Source organism: Eschrichtius robustus, chromosome 7, assembly GCF_028021215.1.
Source record: "Eschrichtius robustus isolate mEscRob2 chromosome 7, mEscRob2.pri, whole genome shotgun sequence".
In the NCBI taxonomy this organism is placed as follows: Eukaryota; Metazoa; Chordata; class Mammalia; order Artiodactyla; family Eschrichtiidae; genus Eschrichtius; species Eschrichtius robustus.
In genome coordinates, this window is record NC_090830.1 from 8,371,748 (window position 1) to 8,387,849 (window position 16,102).

General features: G+C 36.3%; 1 protein-coding gene across 1 annotated transcript in view; it reads right to left on the reverse strand.

Moving 5' to 3' along the window:
• The window catches only part of RYR2 (ryanodine receptor 2), a 535,211-nt gene that overhangs the window by 127,654 nt on the left and 391,455 nt on the right, over positions 1-16,102 (reverse strand). Inside the window, exons 63-66 of the mRNA XM_068548931.1 lie at positions 15,324-15,373; positions 3,903-3,963; positions 2,408-2,646; positions 825-906 (exon numbers count right to left, since the gene is read on the reverse strand). Of these exons, the coding sequence (XP_068405032.1) occupies positions 825-906; positions 2,408-2,646; positions 3,903-3,963; positions 15,324-15,373 (432 nt within the window). The remainder of the gene's footprint in view (positions 1-824; positions 907-2,407; positions 2,647-3,902; positions 3,964-15,323; positions 15,374-16,102) is intronic.

Consider the following 16,102-nt stretch of genomic DNA (forward strand, 5'->3'; position numbering starts at 1 on the left):
CTTATTTTAATTACTGTTGCTTAACTTTTAATGTTTGGTAGGCCACGTGAATGCCCTTATTACTCTAATTTTCTCTCTCAAAATTTTATTGGCTAGTCTCATGCATTGATTCTTTCAAATGAACTTTTAAATTTTTTTTCAAGTTCAACAAAAAACAAATTTCTACTTGAAATTCTTTATTAATTAAGATTAATTTGGGGAGAATTTACATCTATTCAATATTCTTGTCTCAGAATATCCTTTGACTTATTTATTTCATTTATTGGTCTTCTATTAGAATGTCTTTTTATTTCTTCTAACGTTTAAAAGCCCTCTTTCTCTTCTCTCTTCCACAGGAATCTTACAGAAGTTGCCCATGTGATCTCTCTTGTTCAGTTCAGTGGGGACACCTTATCTTACTTGACCTGTCCACAACATCTGACTCTGCTAATCTTCTCCTCTTGAACTTGAGAACATGAAATAATTAAACTGCTTTTAATAACTGCCTATATTCATTCTTATTTTGTATTTCCAATATAGAATTAGAAACCGTACCAGCAGATTCCTTCATAAGACTCATTAACACTCTAAGTTTAAACTTTATATTAAATATAGGCGTTACCACTATGGCTTTACATTTTTTGTTCATAATTCGCCATTGTCTTTTATTATATCAATTCAAATTTAGCTTAAAGATTGTCTAATTACTCCCAAGGAATTCAATATGTCAATCTGATTGTTTAGTTTATAACTAAGGAAAAAGTTATAAAGTGAAGACCCTTGAAATAAATAATCATAACACTCGAAAAAACTATTAATACAGAGTTAAACTTTTAAAATCTTACCTTTCCACATAAATACTCTTGCTGGTTCCCAATGCATACAAGCTAGTCAGAATTCTATAACATGATACCTGTACATCTTCCACTAAGGAAAAAGAGAATCTCACTTTAAAAAAAAAACACTTGTTATCAATACATTGTCCTGAGAAAGTTTAGGCTAACAACAAAATTCCATATTAAAGGCATACTAACATTTTAATATTTGAAAAAAAGCAATACAAGAACACACACACATAAAATGAAATTTAAGACCCTTTTCTCAAACAAAATTCTTTTCTTGAAGGTGCTGAAAGCATTCTAAAGAATTGTGCTCTGATTATACAGACAGAATATTATCAGGAACAATTTCTTTAGGTATAAGAATAAAGGATTTCTTCAAGAATAAAACTAAGCGCAAGGATATCTGGGAGGACAGGTCCATTTTGACTCCTGTTCCAAAGGTATATAAAGACTGTACCTTTTATTTTAACTCTCAAATGAACAAGAATAAGAATGCTAGAGAACGGGGTGTATCATTTATTTCTGAAATGACCTGAAATTCAAGGCATAAGTAAGTCACTCTTGTAGTTTTTAAAGCTAGAAAATCAAGTAAAACCTCTTAAGATGATCTCTGATCCAATAAACATGGTCAACAGGCAAAGAAAACTAAGAACCTTGGATTTCTAATGCCAACTCTGCTACCATTTCCCGGAGGACACACCATGACACGAATGGAGAAATCATCCTCATCCCCCATATTTGTTTCTGTGTCCACATGGGGCTGTAAGTAATGCTCCCATTGGTTCAAGTAGTGTCAATGTCAATGTTTTGAAACTAGTGGTTATGTCATTCACTGATGAACACAGGTGGTTTTTACACAGAGCTGTACTTCACCGGGGAGACGTACAACACTGAGAGTCTGAGTGGGTGGGTCTGCAAGCAAGACCCACTTGACTGGCAGACAAGGGCTCATATCATCTTTCATGTTCATACAAGCAGGAGAACAGGAACTTAGGTCATGTGGTTCCTTTTCCACGCAACCTTGGGCATTCTGAGGATATTTTTAATAACTGCAGAATTCCAGCCAGAAATGGCTGATGAAATCCCCTATGAAAAGAGACTGAAACCTATAAACAAAAGATATTTGAGCCACCCTAGTAGGTCAGTTATTTAGACACAGAATTTGTCTCAGCAGTCTTCAAATTTATCGGTAGGATAGCTTGCAGAAACAATCTGCATCGACTCAGAAATAATCTGAAAACATTTAATGCTGCATGTCCTTTGGTGAAACTGCATTAGAAAATTTCCATGGAAAGAGACACCACAGAAAGTGTAAACTTTGGAACTTGGATGTCAACAATGTGGGCGTTGACTGTCCATAACCAGTACCTTACTGGTCCCTTCTGTGAAGCTATGTGATTCAGAGATCTATCTCTATTAAGAATGGTTTTGGTTTTGTAACGCAAATGTCAACCTAAAGTGTTCTTAAAAAAAAAAACCAAAAAAACATTTTAATGTATAAGCAGTGTTTGAATAACCTCGATGATGTGGCTGATTTCTGATTGTACTATGTAGATAATGAAACTCTAAGTAATAGATTTACATACATATTAGATCTTCTCCGAACTGATGCTGGCCAATATGCTCAAATAATGATGACAGCATTGGCAACAGTGCCACCGTGGTATAATTGATAATCTGAGTAACACCTTTGGGCTGGTTTCGGGTGTGGGTGAACTGGCCCTGCTTAAGATTTTCCATCGTCTTCTCCAGATCCTCTGCGGCATTGTCCAGGAAAGCTCTGAGCGCACTTTTAACACTTTCCAGGCCAGTCTTCATCACAGTCCTAGGGAGTAAAGAAGAGACAGCTTACATCTTGTGAGAGGAGCACGTGAAATCCAAATAAAACATGCTTCAACATCGTGTTTATTTTTGTCCATGACGACATTCACTCAGTCAACTCAATTTTTTAAAATCCACTTTCAAATCATTCTTTCCTATATACTTGAAGTTACAGCAATAGCTCTCCGTAAATGCATAACGTTTCCTAAATGCCTTTGTAGTCAACTTAATTAGGACCTCGGAGCAAACGGCAGTTCTAACGCTTTACGTTTTCCACCTGTGGTCTCAAATGTTGAGAATATTTACTGGATAACTAAGAAACCCAGCTCCTGAGTCAGTTTAGTTCATCCCAAATCCAACAAAACTAGAATGTTTTCTGAGGCTATGGGTGTGAAAGAAACATTTAATGCCGGCTAAACCACGTTACCGAATGATACGGTTTTGTTTTTTTTTTTTTTTTTTTTACCTTAAGGGTAACAATCAATCTTTTCTAAATAAGCTCTGAAGGCTGAACTTTGCAGAGAAGTGACACTCCAAAGCCGCCATTTCTTGTAGAAAATGAAGGTGTATGGTAGCATCTCCTTTCTTCATTTATTATACAAAACACCTCAAATAAACTTTTAAACACAAAAATGGATAATTCAAGAGTATCACCACATATTCCCTGTAGAAGACTTTTAGGAACTTTTATTTAGATGTATCCTGGATAATAAGTAAATTAAATGTATGGCTTAAAGGCTGAATCAATCATGCTAACCAAATTGGTTTTGTATTTGGATTTCTGGTCATTTTAATAGTAGTGCAGAGTAGAAAGTGCACAGACTTGGAAACTGGTATATTTCCACACTTACCACGCAATCTTAAGCTTCACTTTACTCATCTATAAAATGAGAATAAAACCTTCATATTTCCTATAAAGCTAAACGTTACTAGAAATATGGAGAACCACCACCATGCCTTGAGGCTAATAAAACCTCTAGAGCTGTTGTTCATCATTTTTACCTCACATAATACAGTCCCAATTCAACCCTCAATTACATACCTAGCTCCTACAGAAATTACTTAAAATTTAAATAACAATCTATATATGATCATAAAAATAATAAAAGGCCGTTGTATTACTAATTTACAAAAGATATTCTTTTCACCTACATTAAAGTCTTTATTGCAATTCCAAAGAATAAAGACACTAGGTTCTTCTTATTATTCCTGTATATCATTATTACACTCATTGATTTAAATAAAAATGTATCCATTTACCTTGCATCCAAAGTCTGACCCAAAATATGAAGACAGTTGACAATTGATGTTGCATCATTTCCTAAAGAGGAAACAAAAAGCTGCATAAATTGCCCTGAGAATTTCTCAATGTTCTTCTTTTCTATTAATATTTGTGTTCCAAAAATTAGTCAAGGGCACAGCTCAGTAAGGATAACTCAATTCAAAAGATTTTTTGATAATCAAGTTTAAAATCATGCAGTTTTTCTGCTTAAAAGAGGTTATGCGAATGTAAGTAGAAAAGCAATAAAGCATGTCTCATCAAATAGCTGACATACTCAAGAAGCATTCAAAGCACTGCCTCAGGCTAAAGAATTTTAACTGGATTCTTCAAATATATCCTCCTCCCCATACTAGCTCACCTTATTTTTAAATCATATTGTATGCCAACTTTTTTAAGTCAGCTGATATCCTTTGTGAAATGAGGTGGGCTAAAAGTCTAATAAATTTAATTCCCTTTTAATTACCCCAAGTAACATCTGCTTTCTTATTGCATTCAACTGCATTGAGATGAATTAATTTGCCTGAATTCAATTGCATTGACATGAACTAATTTGCCTGAATGTTGTTCGTCTTTGGTGAAAACGTAGTACCAAACTATCATGCAAAAAAGCATCAGAGGCTGAATAAGTTAAACATTACTCATGAGATATTTGAAACGGGGGTGACCCTTCTTGAAAATAAGATGAAACTCAGCCATTCTGATTGGCATATTTCATCACAAAGTACAGAAATATGAATCACATAATTAGTACACATATTTTACTTTGTGATAAGGATACAAAAAAGAAAATATGAATCCAAAGTAACAAAATGATTTGACCACTCACAATACAGTCTGACACTCATCACTTCCTCATTCCATACTTTCCTATTTCTAATATATACAGTCATTCCCTGGTCCTTAGGTTAAAAACTCCTAATTGAATGTGAGTTTTTAAAACATTTGAGCATGTTATATTCTTTATACACAAAAGGACCCTAAAAGGAACAAATGAAATATACATGGAAATAACTGCCTTAGAATGTGGGCATACCAGTTTAGTGATATGACGCAAATAAGAAAAAAATAAATAAGGTATTCATTGCTAAGACTCTTGAATTCTTTCAGAAATTGTTCCATTAATCTCGTGCTTTGAATCTCAGAACTTCCAGGTAATAATGAAGACAAAATCAGCAGAAGGGCAGAATTTGTCATGCTCCTGTCTACTGACTGGTGGCAGTGCTAGGGCTTCTACAATACTATAGCCCTTAGAAGTATTACTCAGTTAATTATTCATTCACTCAATAAATGCATGTTAAATACCAGGCACTCTTAAACTTCCAATAATAAGCAAAATAGAGTTCTCATGGTACTTGCATTTTAATGGGGGACACAGACAATGAACTATTAAGCAAAACATAAATCAGTATGTAACATAGTATCAGGCCACAGTGAAAATATATAAAGCAGGGAATAGGGATTAGAGCAACAGGATAGAGTAATAGCATTGAGTGGTCACCAGAGCCTCCCCAAGAAGGTGGCATCTGAGCAGATATTTGAATGAAGTGAAGGAACAAACCATGCATATAACTGGGAGAAGGGCCCAGGCAGTGGAAACAGCATGTTTCCGGGGCAGAAAATGAACCTGGTGGTCCAGGCAAGGAAGTCAAGATGACTGATGTGGGCAAATTGAGGGGAAAGAAGGAGAATATAAGGTGGAGAGGAGGGAACCAGGTTCTAGAGCCTTGCAACCAGAGCAAGCACTTTGGATTGTGCTTCAGTGGTTAAGAATCCACCTGCCAATGCAGGGCACGTGGGTTCGAGCCCTGGTCTGGGAGGATCTCACTTGCCATGGAGCAACTAAGCCTGCGAGCCACAACTACTGAGCCTGCGCTCTAGAGCCCGCGAGCCACAACTACTGAGCCCATGTGCCACAACTACTGAAGCCCAGGCGGCTAGAGCCCGTGCTCCCCAACGAGAAGCCACTGCAATGAGAAGCCCATGCACCGCAACGAAGAGTGGCCCCCACTCGCCGCAACTAGAGAAAGCCCACGTGCAGCAACGAAGACCCAACGTAGCCAAAAATAAATTAAATAAATAATTTATTTAAAAAGAAAAAAGAATGTATGTTACGGTTTTGCTTATGGGTTGCACGTTGGTGACGGGGAAAGGAGACAAGGATGACTCCACGATCATTTGGGTGAGCAACTGTGTGAGCAGTTGGGTGAATAGTGGTAGGATTCAATCACGTGGGGAGAGCCCAAGGCAGGAGCAAAATGTGTGGGGAGGGGAGGGGGGAAGGGTTGGGCGTTCTGCTTCCGACAGGTCAAGTGTGATGGGCCAATTCATCTCAGGTAGAGATGTAGGCAACTGATACAAAAACCCGGAGTGCAGGGATGAGATCTGAGTTAGGGCTGTAAACTCGGGCCTCATAAGCATATGGATAATTTTTTAAATCATGCGCCTGAGTGAAATTAGCCAGCATGAACATAAATACAGAAGCATAAAGGTCCCAGAGCCTCCAATGTTCGGAGGTAAAAAAAAGATAAGAAGGGTGCAGCACAGAAAATGACAGAGGAGAGGCCCAGGAGGAAGAGGGGATACAAAGTGATGCCTATGAATCTCATGCAACCAAATTCAGCACCAAATCAGAGAGGCTGGTCCCTCACTCTCTTCCTAAAACTCACAGTTATACTGTCTCTTCATACAGATCATCAGTGTTTGTACTTTGTACTGAGCTTATCCATGCCTTTTTCCAAAAGGAGGTCCGGGGTACTTTAAACTTCCTTTTGTATAAGCTCATGAGGTGTGATTTTTGTTTGCTTTGTTCCCTGATGCAGCTCTGCACATAGAATAGTGCCTGATTTAGAGCAGGAGCTCAGTTAAATATTTGTGGAATGACTGGAATGTGAGTAAAAAGAGTAGGAAAGGGCACCAGTGGCCAGACAAGTTCTGTGGGTCAAATGTGGAAATGTGTGTGGTGAATATGAGATTCCTGTGATTGTTAGTCACAAAACTGGAAGCTATATCAGTTGACACACTTTGGTACACTCCAGAGCAGATATAGTACAACTTTAAATGGAAACATCTCATTGTAAAAAATGGTGGAGAAAGGACCCTAAGGAATGCAGTAACAGTATTAATTGAACCTTCAGCATTTGAATGTATGGACCAGCAAATGTATCAATTTTATTGGCATGTCTAAATGCCTAAACTAATGGTTAGTCTTGAAGAGATAAAGTACGTAGTAAGGCTTTTAAATAAAATAGCAACCTGGATATCGTCCTTCTAAAGGCTCTCCAGATCACCATAATCAGGAATGTCAGTCACGCTATTAGTAAGAACAGGAAGGGCTAGACAAAGCGTAGTAAGATGGTAAAATTTTAAGGTGATGACTGTATTTTTTCATGTTCTTAACTATATGTAATTTCTTAACTGCTTTGAGCAGTATAAAAACCAAAAGTTTGATACCTTCAACTCACGTTTTTTTCAAGGTTCAAGCTACTTTCTTTGTCTTCAAATATAACTCTCATCACCTCTGAACACTTAGGGAAACACTTATGGATTGCCTATTTATCTTTAAGATTGTATGTTTGCATCAGTGTGTGTGTGTGTGTGTGTGTGTGTATAAGCGTAAAAGGTACAAAATTAAAATCACAGCTCATACCTGAATCTAATAACAACATACAGCAAGCACTGGGTTTTTAAAAACATTGTTACCAATTCTCACAAAATACAAGTCTCTAAATAATAAAAATAACAAAGCTAACGCTGTTAAGAGTCAAAATATCCTTTTTGTATCTTAATCCCAAACTGTTCTGTGGTTTTTAACATAAGATTTCTATAATTCAGGAGTTTTCAAGGTCATCCAAAATTTGATATATCACGTACCACTTGTTTTATAATCTGATTTATTGAGAAGTCTCAGAATGTTGACTTTCTCTCTTCTGAGAAAACAGTAACAGTCATTCTAATTTTTATTCTTCTTCTTTACTTTTTCTAGCATGGCTGTTGACACAATATCTCATTATATTCTCTTCTTTGAAGAAATGATTAATCTTGGAAAAATCCTTATTAATAACATGAAATAAAATTATGCTAGAAGATACAAATTTCTCTCAAAATTATGAAGAGACAGAAATTGAAGCATGTCAAAGATTTTATTACTTCTGAAGTCAGTGATATTGAAAAGAATAAAATTAGAGTCCCTAACTTGGTGAGAAGTTTCAGTTAAACTTAGAATATATATTACACATTCTATTCATTTGTCTCAAAGTCAGGAAATTCTCTCAGAGTAATATGTTGAAATGAAATAAGTATCTATCTCTCTAATACAATCTTCTGATACTATTTTCATTATAGGTGTCTGAGTCTGATATTTAACCTCTATAAGAATTAGGTTATTTTTTTATATAGCAACTCTAATCCAGGAAACTCTTGCCTTTATCATACACACTGTCATAAAACTACAGAATCTTTAAGTTAGATAAGACCTTAAGGATCCTCTAGTGATGAATACCATACTCAAAATAGATAACCAACAAGGACGTACTGTATAGCACAGGGAACTCTGCTCAATATTCTGTAATAACCTAAATGAGAAAAGAATTTGAAAAAGAATAGATACATGTATATGTATAACTGAATCACTTTGCTGTGCACCTGAACCTAACACAACATTGTTAATCAACTATACTCCAATATAGAATAAAAATTTTTTTAAGTAGCAGATTGTGCTACTTTTTTTTCCTATTTTCCTTGACTATCATCCATTTTATTTAACCTTCAGGTTTACTGACATAAAGTTATATATAATTTTCTAACAGATTGTGCTACTTTTTAAATTTAAACCATGACATTCTCAAAATAGTGACACATTCAGTTCTCACATATGCACTATCCTCAGAGATTCTTAGTGCTTTAAGTGACTTTCCTTTCATTATATGTGTCCTATTAAACAAGCACAAGCACAATCTGAACCTTTTTAGGGATAATACAAACACATACAGTCATTCCTCAGTATCCGCAGGGGATTGATTCCAAGACCCTCCTCCAACACCAAGAATCCAAGGATGCTCAAGTCCCTTGTATAAAATGGCATAGTATTTGCATATAACGTACACACATCCTCCTTTATACTTTAAATCATCTCTAGATTACTTAAAATACATAATACAAAGTAAATGCTATGCACATATTTTTGAGGGATGGCGATTTCAAGTGTTGTTTTTTGGAACTTTCTGGAATTTTTTTAAAAAATATTTTTGATCCCCGATTGGTTGAATCCATGGATGCAGGGCCTGCGGATAAGGAGGGATGACTGTACTAATTTTCTAATATCTCCTGATACAAGATAGCCTCTCATTTAAACACATGAAGGGGGTTTGGGGTCGGGGATAACAGAAGGATCAACATAAACTTATTCCACTAATTCTTTAATCAGAGAGAGATACCAATTGATAGAATTCACTATATTACTTTATTTACTGTTAAAACTCTTTTAAAATTAACATTAAGATTTAGGTACCAGTTTAATCATTCATACTCGCCTAGAGGAAAAAACAAATACTTTAACAAGACCTATTGTTTCATTTAAGCACATGATAATACTTGTCCAGTATTCCTGAAGCTAATCTTGGAGCTGTATTAATGATGTTCTAGGGTCATTGAGGTCAACCAGAAGGAACGTTGGAGTATGAGGCTCATAATGTTGCAAAATCCTTGCTTTATTCCAGGCATTCCTAGGAATCTGTCTGTCATCAAATTTGGAAATTCTCCAGTAAATCTGGGGTGTCTCTGGACAATTAACTGTCTTGCTAATATGTTAAAAACTCACCAGAAAACAGGAAAGTAGAAAAGGCCTCTACCAAAATGTTCATTGCAGCTCTATTTACAATAGCCAGGACATGGAAGCAACCTAAGTGTCCATCAACAGATGAATGGATAAAGAAGATGTGGCACATATATACAATGGAATATTACTCAGCCATAAAAAGGAACGAAACTGAGTTATTTGTAGTGAGGTGGATGGACCTAGAGGCTGTCATACAGAGTGAAGTAAGTCAGAAAGAGAAAAACAAATACCATATGCTAACACATATATATGGAATCTAAAAAAAAAAAGGTCATGAAGAACCTAGGGGCAAGATGGGAATAAAGATGCAGACCTACTAGAGAATGGACTTGAGGATATGGGGAGGGGGAAGGGTAAGCTGGGACAAAGTGAGAGAGTGGCATGGACATATATACTCTACCAAATGTAAAATAGACAGCTAGTGGGAAGCAGCCGCATAGCACAGGGAGATCAGCTCGGTGCTTTGTGACCACCTAGAGGGGTGGGATAGGGAGGGTGGGAGGGAGGGAGATGCAAGAGGGAAGAGATATGGGGACATATGTATATGTATAACTGACTCACTTTGTTACAAAGCAGAAACACACCATTGTAAAGCAATTACACTCCAATAAAGATGTTAAAAAAAATAAAATTAAAAAATAAAAATTAAAAAAATTAAAAAAAAAACAACTCACCAGAAAACAGGAAAGTGGAAAAGGCCTCTAAATGATAACTATTTTGTGCCAGCCTTCTCAAATAGTTCCTCGAACTGAAAGGATCATTGTTGGTAGAGTTTAATGATTGTTTGAAAAGTCATTAATCATGTGTTGCTTCCTTTTCAATGTAAGTGCCCTAAGTGTTTTCATGGACCACTTAAGGAATTTTTTAAAAATGTGATTCTCATAAATTAGGAGATAAGTGGATATTTTTCCTAATATTCTCAAGGAAAAAAAATGTAAAGCCTGGGTTATTCATGAATGTAAGAAAATTCCAAATTGATAGCACTCATCTCATTGTAGTAAGCATCTGCTGACCTATCTATCTTCTCTGTTAAGACTGTAGACTTCTTAAAGGTAGGACCTGGTTGGTTGATTAATTCAGTCATCGGATATTTATAAAAGAGCCACTATGCACCAGACTTCCTGCTGGGCTCTGAGGATACAAAAATAAGCCCTCGAAGGGCTGAGTTTTGGGCCAGAGAAAGAAGTTAATCTAGTAACATCATCAGTGAGATGAAGGAAAAGTATGCAGAGCTATGAGAATGTTGTAATAGTAGAAGGAGAGAGTATAATCAGGGAGGTTGGGGATGGTCTTCCTGAGAGAATACTATTTGGGTTGAAATCTGAAGGATGAGTAGTTAACCCCATTGTGGGTGTGAGGGACTGGAGAGGGGCACGTGGTGTACGGGATCCCATCTCCGTCAGTAATTACAGCATGTGCAAAGGCCCTGGGCAGAAAGGAATACATTTTCACGAAGCAGAGAGAAGGCCACTTAAGCTGAGGCATCATGAGGAAGCCAGAGCATGCTGGGAAATGAGGATGCAGGGGTACACAGGGGACAGACTATCAAACACTATGTGGCCAGATGAAGAATTCTGATCTTTATTACAGAGAAATGGGAAGCCACTGGCTACACAGGAGTGTATTCAGTGATGAGACCATCTTGTCGTTCTGTTTTGGTTTTTGGTTGGGGAGGGGGAGAGGTATGATTGCTTTGGAGCACAGTTTAGAAGGGCAAGAGGGAATTCTAAGAGAAGGGTTAGTACATTCGTGGAGGCATACAGGTAAGAGACACCTGTAGATTGGCGTGGGGTGGTAGCAGCAGAGAGGGAAAGAAATCTGTGCTTTTCTATCCTCACAGGCTAAGAGAATGCTCACACACAGCAGACGCAAAACTGGTTACTGAAAGAATGCACAAAATGAATGTCATTAAGGCATTCGATTCATTCTCACATGTAAAAAGAAAGCCGTTAAGAAGTCTTGATACACACACACCTGTGCCACCATCACTATCCCTGCTGGAGTTCTGGTTACCAGATTCTCTTTCCCCTACAAATGACTGAAAGTCTAAAAATAGGCTGTAATAGTAAGACTTAAGTATCCTCTAAATGCTTTAAAATTAGGCAGTTAGAGAGAGACAGAATTTTCACTTAGCGTTAAGTGGGCGGAAATGGTAGGATTAAAAGCAATATTTCGTTAGTCAACAATGTGTCCATGAAAACGGCAAATGGGATCCTTATTCCTTGTCAACCTGCCTGCATCTTACCCCGTCCTAACTGATTTTCCAAAATACAAGCGTGCACCACCTTGCAATCACAAGCATTTCAGAAGTCAAAAGGGAAACCTAATATAAAATAGATGCTATTTTCCTTACTAATTTTTTCTATAAAGTATTTTAATAGATACCCCAGAACGACTGTTCTGTAGGGAATATGGCTTGTTCCCCTTTTTTAAAACCCTACCTTTTTCTAAGATAAAAGGAAATGGTTTGCACACCTTCAAAAGAATACATGAGGCATAAAAACATGACTCATCTCTCTTTAATCCTTAGTGTGCGTCCACGTATAGAAAATATTTTAAAGTAGATAAAAGATATACATAAATATAGAAGTTCAAGTTTGGGGAATCCTCACTTTACATATCAGAAAAATTTCTGAACAGCTACAACCTGGCAGACACCTTGGAATAAATATTCCATTACGGATCATACTCAGCTCCCCACAATGACCACCACCAGGACAAGAGTTTTGACTTTGGTTTATTTTAATGCTTCCCTCTTGTCTCCAATCCCACCTTGCTGACATGTTTCAGGTTAATGTATCTCCTTCTGTATTTTTGCTCCTTGACACGAAGCCCAAGTATTTCTTTGTTAACCTCAACTTTCACTTCTGTCTTACTTTATTCTTAGGCTAGGTCATGAAACAATTTTTTGGACTAAGCACAGGAAAAACATTTTGATCATCAGTTAATGTCTGCCAGAATACAGAAAAAAATATATATAATGTAAAGATAGGGTGAAAGAAAAAATAAGAGATTAATATGTCTATATATTTACAAAAGACCACTGTATATATGCTGTTGGGTCTCTCTCTCTCTCTCTTCAGGAAAATCCACAACGGTATAATTGATATATCAAAAAGTAAATACTTGGATTATACAACTTCTGCTTTGATCTGGAAATGGCTAGATTATAAAGGCTTCATGGCGCATGTATTTTAAATAACCAAGTTCCCTAGCTTAGTGTGTATGTAATTTGATTTATCTAAATAAAAGCTGTACAAATACGACTAAGAATACCTTAGATTTGAAAGCGGTACTGTTACAGTTTACATAGCACTTCAACATTCATGTCATATGAGATTTTATACATGCAATACATCTCTAAAGTTAGTAGTTATTTTAATCTAGTTTAAAAATGAAAAAAACCAAACAAACCAAAAACCAAAGAACAAAGGTTCAGAGAAGTTACGTCCCTTGTCCAAATCATTCAGCTGGTTTAGTTGCAAATAGAGGACTTACATACAGGTTTTCTGATTCAAAGCCCATTATTCTCCCCAGGACATCATGTTAACATCTAAAACCACGCTGTAACTGTAACATGTAAAGTTTACATGTCTAAGACTTAACATGCTAACACTTTGACAAGTCTGTATTACAGTATGTTTGATTAATAAAAGCTTCTTGAAGTCTGTATTGTTTTACAGGCAAATGCCTAAGCAAATTTGAAACAATAATAAGACACTAGAATAATATAAAGACTGCATTAAAATATGCTTTTGAGATAAAGATACATAGTAGCTCTCCAATAAATTCCTGTTAAAAATAAAAATAATAGTATTTAAAGGCAAAGGGATTTAACATACAATGCCTAAATGAAATATAAGAATCACAGAGAGACAGAATGAATGTTAAAATCCAGTTCTTCTCCTCTGACTGGTATGACAAGTTATATTATGCATTTATCTTCAACTACTGAACGCTCAATATATTCAAAGGCAAAAGAGAGATTAAACAACAGGTAAAATTAATACATGGTAATGGAAGTCTACATTAGTAGACCGGTAGATTAGTTTACATATAGTTCCTTTGCAGAGGGTTATAAATTGCAAAATGGCACAAGGCAGGCTTCTGGGATGCTGAAAATGTTCTATGTCTCGACCTGAGAAAATGGGCAGATACATGTAAAATTTCATCAAGCTACGTCATCAAGCTGTTCTCAAGATTTGTGTACTCTGCCGTATATATGGAATGCCTCAAAAAATTAAAAAAATAAAATTACAGCAAAACATAACATGGGAAACCAAGAAGTTAAAATATGTAAGAAGCTAGAGAGAGCACAACAGAAAGTATTATTATGGGGTCCCCATCAGAGCCTTCCCCTATCATGAGAAGGTAAAGAGTATACAAAAGCTCTGTCTGAACAATTTTCATAGAAATTTTTCTATGATGAAGAGAAGTCAAACAAAAGCCAGTCAACTGGAGAGCTTTCTGAAGACAATTTCCCCGTTAATTTTGGATAACTGAAACATTAATGCAAAAACTCAGGCAATTTATGAGAAGTATATCTTAAAAACACCCAGATACTGGATATAATAATATTAGAAACCAAATACAGCATTAAGTAGTCATATCCAGAAACTATCATTTCTCAAAAACTGTACAGAACGTAAAAGTTATTTGCATATATATACACATACACACACGTACGTGTACCTATTTCTCAGCTTATCCACTGTGGCTTTTATAGAAATGACTTAATCCTTAGGTTTTCCTGTGAATGGAATGGGACTTATAACATCTCTATCAGTACACTCAATGTTTTCTTACTGAAGTCACCCCGACGCTGTCTCAAAACCTATAGAGCATTGAGCTAAAATTTGCCTTGGCAGTTACGAAGCCAGATGCAGAAAAGCATAAAACATAAATTCTGCCGGCTGCTATAAAGTCTTAAAGCCCCACGGCAAGGAGAGTCTGTGGAAAGTGAGTGACCACCCTGCAAGGCTCTTTGAAAGCAGGTGTTTGGGAACATGAATTTCAGCTACATGAATTCTCAGAAATGAACAAAAACTGACTACTATGGGGTGAGGGGTGCTAGAAAAGTCGCTTTTGCCAAATCCAGGCCTCACTGTCTCTACTATGAAGCTCCAGTGTCTGGAATACGGCGACATGCAAATCTGTAGTCAGGAGCATTAAAAAAGTAAGTGCAGTTAAAAATTGTTGGTGTATAACAACTCATTACTTTATCTATAAGAGATAACCAAACACAAGTTCAGAGGCCCAGTTTTGCTTCACCCCTCTGAAATAAAATATGGCAGAAGCTGCCATTTTCGTTCATTTGACCTTTAATAATATAAACTTTTGATTTGCAAGTGTGCTTTGGACTAGTATACAAAGTTACAGTCTTCAATTTCACCATAGGTAATGCTACTTATAAACAACCTTGAGGACCTTACCTTGGCCTATGACGACCATGCATGCAGCCATGCAAACATGCATCCATGCAACATAGCAGCACACAACACAGTGCAAAAATGGCAAAGAAAACCAAGTGATGGCCATGCTAGTATTTGTTCAAGGGTCTCCTTACCAAATAGTGAAATCCTATGCCTGACAAGAACTCCAAGTTTGCAGAATAGGCTGAAGACAAAAGAAAAACAAAAGAGAAAAGGGAAAAGGGGGAAGGGAAGGTAGAAAAGACAGGGAGAAATTAAATTAAAATAAAACAAAAAAAAAGAAGAAGAAAAAAAAGAAAAATAAACAGCTGATACATGAGCTGGAAAAAAGCAACATGATGTCACGCAGAAAGAATCAATTCTCTGAGCAGAGTGTGGAGTAAAGATATTAAAGAAAGAGTCTCTGAGTGCGTATCTTTAACATGGTTAAAAAAGCACATATTATAAGGAATCAAAAAAAAAAATTGAAAGCAAAGCTAATTAATATAAAAGCAATCTATATGAACCCCGTAAGAATATAACTACTAAAAACCACAAGGAGAAAAATTTAATTTTATCTGCCCCAAAGTACTACTGAAGTTCTAGAAATTTGTTGTCGTTGTTATGGACATTATTTAACAATGGAAGTATGGTGCGTTGGGCATAAAATGTTTACTTTTAGTATGTTTTATCATTTGACCTTTCCTTCTCCCTGACCTTGACCACACCCCTTACTCATATACCAAAGCATCCAGTGAATCTGAACACAATGAACTAGAGAGAGAATTTAAACAACTGATAATCCCTCAGAGAAAAACGTTACAGGTGTGATAACTTAAAAGGCTTCTAATGCTAATTCATGAGTTGAACATATATTTCCTCTAGACTAAGTTCCTGGGTCTTCATGTCCTTCCCGGTGGTCACCAATGAGAGA